We start from the raw sequence: 6766 nt of genomic DNA on the forward strand, positions 1-6766 counted from the left end.
CTGCTGTTGCTGCATCCCGTAGGTTTTGAGTCATCATGTTTACATTGTCATTTGTTTGTAGGTATTTTTTGATTTCCTCTTTGATTTTTTCAGTGATCTCTGTGTTATTAAGTAGTGTATTGTTTAGCCTCCATGTGTTTGTATTTTTTTTATAGATTTTTTCCTGTAATTGATATCTAGTCTCATAGTGTTGTGTTTGGAAAAGGTACTTGATATGATTTCAATTTTCTTAAATTTACCAAGGCTTGATTTGTGACCCAAGATATGATGTATCCTGGAAAATGTTCCATGAGCACTTGAGAAGAAAGTGTATTCTGTTGTTTTTGGATGGAATGTCCTATAAATATCAATTAAGTCCATGTTGTTTAATGTATCATTTAAAGCTTGTGTTTCCTTATTTATTTTCATTTTGGATGATCTGTCCATTGGTGTAAGTGAGGTGTTAAAGTCCCCCACTATTATTTTGTTACTGTCGATTTCCTCTTTTATAGCTGTTAGCAGTTGCCTTATGTATTGAGGTGCTCCTATGTTGGGTGCATAAATATTTACAATTGTTATATCTTCTTCTTGGATTGATCCCTTGACCATTATGTCGTGTCCTTCTTTGTCTCTTGTAATAGTCTTTATTTTAAAGTCTATGAGAATTGCTACTTCAGGTTTCTTTTGATTTCCATTTGCATGGAATATCTTTTTCCATTTCCTCACTTTCAGTCTGTATATGTCTGAGGTGGGTCTGAAGTGGGTCTCTTATAGACAGCATATATATGACTCTCGTTTTTGTATCCATTCAGCCAATCTGTGTCTTTTGGTTGGAGCATTTAATCCATTTACATTTAATTATCGATATGTATGTTCCTATTACCATTTTCTTAACTCTTTTGGATTTGTTTTTGTAGGTCTTTTCCTTCTCTTGTGTTTCCTGCCTAGAGAAGTTCCTTTAGCATTTGTTGTAAAGTTGGTTTGGTGGTGCTGAATTCCCTTAGCTTTTGCTTGTCTGTAAAGGTTTTAATTTCTCCATTGAATCTGAATGAGATCCTTGCTGGGTAGAGTAATCTTAATTGTAGGTTTTTCCCTTTCATCACTTTAAATATGTCCTGCCACTCCCTTCTGGCTTGCAGAGTTTCTGCTGAAAGATCAGCTGTTAACCTTATGGGGATTCCGTTATGTTATTTGTTGTTTTTCCCTTGGTGCTTTTAGTATTTTTTTCTTTGTATTTAATTTTTGATAGTTTGATTAATATGTTTCTTGGCATGTTTCTCCTTGGATTTATCCTGTATGGGGCTCTCTGCATTTCTTGGACTTGGTTGACTATTTACTTTCCCATATTAGGGAAGTTTTCAACTATAATCTCTTCAAATATTTTCTCAGTCCCTCTCTTTTTCTCTTCTTCTTCTGGAACCCCTATAATTTGAATGTTGATGCGTTTAATGTTGTCCCAGAGGTCTCTGAGACCGTCCTCAGTTCTTTTTATTCTTTTTTCTTTATTCTGCTCTGCAGTAGTTATTTCCACTATTTTATCTTCCTGGTCACTTATCTGTTCTTCTGCCTCAGTTATTCTGCTATTGATGCCTTCTAGAGAATTTTTAATGTCATTTATTGTGTTGTTCATCATTGTTTGTTTGCTCTTTAGTTCTTCTAGGTCCTTGTTAAACGTTTCCTGTATTTTCTCCATTCTGTTTCCAAGATTTTGGATCCTTTTTACGATCATTACTCTGAATTCTTTTTCAGGTAGACCGCCTATTTCCTCTTCATTTGTTTGGTCTGGTGGGGTTTTACCTTGCTCCTTCATCTGCTGTGTGTTTCTCTGTCTTCTCATTTTGCTTAACTTACTATGTTTAGGGTCCTCTTTTCTCAGGCTGCATGTCCATTGTTCCCTTTTTTTTGGTGTCTGCCCCCAGTGGCTAAGGTTGGTTCAATGGGTTGTGTAGGCTTCCTGGTGGAGGGGACTAGTGCCTATGTTCTGCTGGATGAGGCTGGTACTTGTCTTTCTGGTGTGCAGGACCGCATCCAGTGGTGTGTTTTTGGGTGTCTATGACCTTATTATGATTTTCGGCAGCCTCTCTGCTAATGGGTGGGGTTGTGTTCCTGTTTTGCTAGTTGTTTGGCATAGGGTGTCCAGCACTGTAGCTTGCTGGTCGTTGAGTAGAGCTGGGTCTTAGCTTTGAGATGGAGATCTCTGGGAGCACTTTCACCATTTGATATTACATGGAGCTGGGAAGTCTCTTGTGGACCAATGTCCTGAACTCGGCTCTCCCACCTCAGAGGCACAGGCCTGACACCTAGCTGGAGCACACTCAGTCAGCGCCACGGCTGCTCGTGTTGGAGGGTCTCCTACAGAGGCAGGAGGTGGCTGTGGCTTACCATGGGGACAAGAACACTGGCAGCAGAAGTTCTGGGAAGTGCTTCTTGCCATGAGCCCTCCCAGAGTCCGCCATTAACCCCACCAAAACTCTATCCTTTCTTATGGGCAGCTGATTGGCTCTGGAAATAACTTTCCCAAAATGAGGAGGATGTTTCCTTTAGATGAGTTAGATGTTTTTAAAAAAATACGTTGTGTATTTAATGAAATTCCTCCTTTGATCCACCCATAAGCAAGATTTGTTGACTTTCTAGCTCCAAAAACTATGTCACATCAGACCGTGTGTCTCTGTCTCTGATGCCACCATCTTAGTCTGGCTCTCATCTGCTCTAGGTCCTCCTGCTCAGACTCATGCCCCATCCCATCCACTCTCACAGCAGCCAGTGTCCTCATCTTACATTGTACAGGACCCCACCCTCCACATCGCCCCCCTTCTTAGAGACCTGCAATGAGAGAAGTTTGAATTCCCCTAATGCAATGCCCCTTCTGTGCCCCACTGTCTCCCACCCTCTGTTACTTTCTCTCCAGCCCTCTGCTGTTTCTTTCATAAAACCTTATAACAATTTATAAATAGTTCATTTGCTTATTTTTTTCTTGTGTCATCTTGCCTACCAGATTGTATGATTCATAAATTCAGGGATGTTCCTCTTTCTGTCTTGTTCATCTTTGTTTCTTAGTGGCAAGCTTAATGACTAGTACATGGTGGACTTTTCCCCCAGCATTTTTTAAATAAAAAATTTCAAACATACAGCACAGAGAATTTTATAATGAACACCTGAATGCCTAACCCCTAGTTTCTACTGTACTTTCTTCATCACATATCTATCTCTCTCTCTATTCCTGTATCTACCCTCAACAAGTGGTTGACTTTTAGTACATTTGTTGAATGAATGAACAAATGAAGACTGTTACTCTTTTGGTCAATAGCCTGAAGCTATACATCCTGAGCTTCCTTGTTTCTGAGTGGAAAGAGGGTATGGGGAACTACGTCATGTTTCGTGGGATGTGTATCTGCTCAGCTCCGTACCAGGCATTGGGCCAGAAACTGAGGATGCAGAAATAAGGACAAATTTCCTGCCTTCCAGAGGCACAGCCTCCACTAGTGAGAAGACCCAAATATGTTAGTGATAAAAGAAATAAGCAGAAAATGTTGACTAGCGATTTTTTTCGCTTGTGTGACTTGTTAATAAAAACTGACCAGTCCTATCTTGATGTTCAAACTGCCTGATTTCTTGGCCTTTTGTGTTTTTTGTTGCACAAGTAGACAAAAGCGATTGTTTACTTGGCCAATGCCAGTGAAGGAATATTTTATGATTCCTAGTTTAGTGAGTGACAAATGCAAGCCCATTTGAACCATGAAACTCTTAGCTTTATTTTTTTTAAAAGTTCTGTACATACCATTGAAATACACAAATAACAGAAGCAAAAGAAAAGCATATAAATGTTCCTAATCTAGGCTAACTATGGTCAAGGTAAAGAGCATCTCTGCTTAGTCTAGAAAATTGACAGAGCAGAGCAGGTAGAGCTTTCTTCCCTTCTGCATGCAGATAGTTTTTTCTAAACTATGTTTGATTATAGTTTTTGGACCCTGTGTTTATTATTTTGATCGCTCAGAGGAAATGCTTACCTTTGAAGTAACATCCTAGGGCAGTGCTTTGCAATATCCTTTATTAAGCTTTACTGTGTCTATTCACATTTATAATATTTTGATTCTTATTTTAGAAGGAGGATTTTTAGAAGGTCAGTGTAGTATCTTTGTGATTGAATTCCAAGAGTACTTAGCAGGGGTCCATGTATATAAGGGTGTTGAATCATTGTGAACTGGGAACGCATTCAAGTTCAAGCTTAACTGAGAATCCTCTGTTAAATATTTAAAAGTGAAGCATTCTTTTAAAAGAGGCCTATGGGCCTGGACAGCATAGAAATGGGTGAACACAGCACCGCTAAGCCGCAAAAGCAGAGCTGGGACCTGAGCTTGTTACTCCAACCTTGGCTGTCTCCTCAGCCCCTCACCCCTTTTATTGATGGCGTTCTGCTTTCTAACACGTTTGGGATCCCCAGCCCATTAACTTTCATTTGCTCACATTGTCCTTCCATGGGCTTCCATGTGGCAAATATTTCAGGGCCCAGTGTGGTCCTGACCTGGATTTGCTTCCTGGCTTTGCCACTAGTAGTTAAAGGACCTCGAACAAGAAATGTACTTTTTCCAAGTTCTAGGTCCCTTACCTGTAACTGGGAGACCTTAAAACCTACTTCAACGTGTAAAACATGTCCACCATGGAGAAGACTCTTGATAAATATATCAGTAGTTTTACCCTACCATCTTAAGATCAGTTACCACCTTGGATCACTAAGAAATGATGTTTGCAGAGAAATATGGATGTAAGCACCTAGATATTTAGTGCAATAGGAGAAAAAAGCAAATCTGAAGGTGGATATTTTATTTATAAAATTAAACCTAATTTATTTTGCAAAAATCAACACATACATGTTCAGATCTGGTTTATCTTCAAAACATGTGTTTTTGGTTTTTTAACAAACATGCAAGCTAATTTGGCATGCCAAACATTTTTCTCTTTAGCTCTCCTTGGAAAAATTTTTTTTCATAACACAAACAAGGGTGCAAATATTGTCCAAAAACTATTTACATTTTTACCCTTCAGAATTACTAACATTAAGATTTATTGAGAGGAAAGAAAAACTGCAAGGTTTTGCCTTTGGCATTCACATTTGATTCAGCAGTATAATTAAAAACTTGTATTTGTTTTTAAGATAAACACTTCGAAGGAAATTTAATAAATCTTGGTTTTGCTCTGCAAAGGAGCCACTGTATCAAAACATTTAACTGGAGCTGTCAAGTTCCTGCTGGTAGAATATTACTTCCAGCCTATTTATTAGCTTTTCTTCCTGTAGCCCAATATATGATTCCCCCCACCCCACCCCTCCACTGAGTGAAAGCACAGAAAGGATGCAATTTCTTGTCTCTTTTCCCCCAGCATCATGCAAGGCAAGGCAGCATCACAAGTCACAGTATCTGAATTTACTTTGTATATTTTTTCTTACACTTAAAATGATTTTGTATTATAATACTTACTGGGTCATCTAAAATCAACATTGTTGATTTTAAACTGTTATAAAGCCATACTTTTAGAGACATTTGAAACAATTCATGAACCATGTCTGAAAGGAGATAATTACCTTCAACCTATTCTTTTGTGCTTGAAGTAAAAGAATTTTAGGTATCAGCAGGTTACTAGAAAATAAGACTTTAGGGGGTCTATATAATTTATTCAGATCTTTTTGTATATTGTAAACAAGGATAGGATACTTTTGACAGTAGTGTATGAACAATTTTTTAAAAAATATATCCTTATCCTTCACTATAGAATAGGTATCAAGAGAGCATTTTAAATATGATTCTGATAGGTCTCTTATGAGCCTACTTCCCAGAAAAAGTTGATATGAAATTTCCCAATTAAAAACAAAATCTAAAGTCATAGATTTAAGCTGAGAGAATATGGTATGTGAGGTAAGGTCATTGTGTTATCTATGGTCTGATGCACAATGTAGCACGCACAAAAGAACCTAAAGAGACATCTATCTCAAATTTCAGGCAGGATATAAGAGTGCATAGAGAGGAGAGAGCTTTTCAGGTGAGACAGTGAAAGAAGCTACAGTATTCACCTAAATTAATACATTGTAAGCAACGTACACATATGTAATGCCAGTTCACAGTTTACAAACAAGATCAATTAGAAATTGCACTGTGATAGCCACACATTTTGGAGAAAAATTCCCAAGCCAGGCGAATGTGGATTGGGATAAAAACATAGGCGGTGTATACCACCATAGCAAAAATGGTTAGTAAGATGGTATTGAACATGGATCGCTCCCAGGGCTCCAAGACAGCACAGCAGCTAATGATTTGGTATTGATAGTAGAGCCAGGAGAAATAGTCCTTCACACGTTTGAAATCCATGGCTGGTTCCTTCAAGCTGCAGAAAGTCTGTCCTGTTAAAAAAGGTAACAGATTAGAAGAAAAAAAAAAATAAGGCACTAAACACAGAATCTTCTGATATTTTCATGATCTCCGCATGTCAAAAATTTTCAAAGAATGTTAATGATCATTGAGTGAATTACTAATAGGAATATTATATGGAAATAATAACAACATATTAATCATAGGAATTAATAATATTGCCATTACTACTAATAATTACTACTAGAATGAATAGCAATAATATTATTAACAGTGACATCTAAAAATAATTGCTAGTAATAACTCTAGTGATAATAATATCTACAGTTGAGTCTAACCACATTTTCTTTAGCCCTGTACATTTAGAGAGATAAATGTGAGTTTTCTATTTCCTACAGCATATATTCTGGTAGAAGATTAAAGAATAG

At 37.6% G+C, this 6766-nt stretch overlaps 1 protein-coding gene across 1 annotated transcript; it reads right to left on the reverse strand.

Moving 5' to 3' along the window:
- Positions 1-6081: 6081 nt before the first annotated feature.
- Positions 6082-6545, reverse strand: SPTSSB (serine palmitoyltransferase small subunit B). The gene has a single exon (XM_079922904.1). It carries the CDS (start codon positions 6336-6338, stop codon positions 6108-6110), a length of 231 nt encoding a protein of 76 aa, XP_079779030.1. The 5' UTR covers positions 6339-6545; the 3' UTR covers positions 6082-6107.
- Positions 6546-6766: the final 221 nt, after the last annotated feature.

The sequence above is a fragment of the Stenella coeruleoalba genome (genome assembly GCF_951394435.1).
Source record: "Stenella coeruleoalba genome assembly, chromosome: 5".
In the NCBI taxonomy this organism is placed as follows: Eukaryota; Metazoa; Chordata; class Mammalia; order Artiodactyla; family Delphinidae; genus Stenella; species Stenella coeruleoalba.

What these genes read in the sequence shown, in the direction of transcription:
- SPTSSB (XM_079922904.1), bottom strand. Translation starts at nt 6,338, where the DNA reads ATGGATTTCAAACGTGTGAAGGACTATTTCTCCTGGCTCTACTATCAA.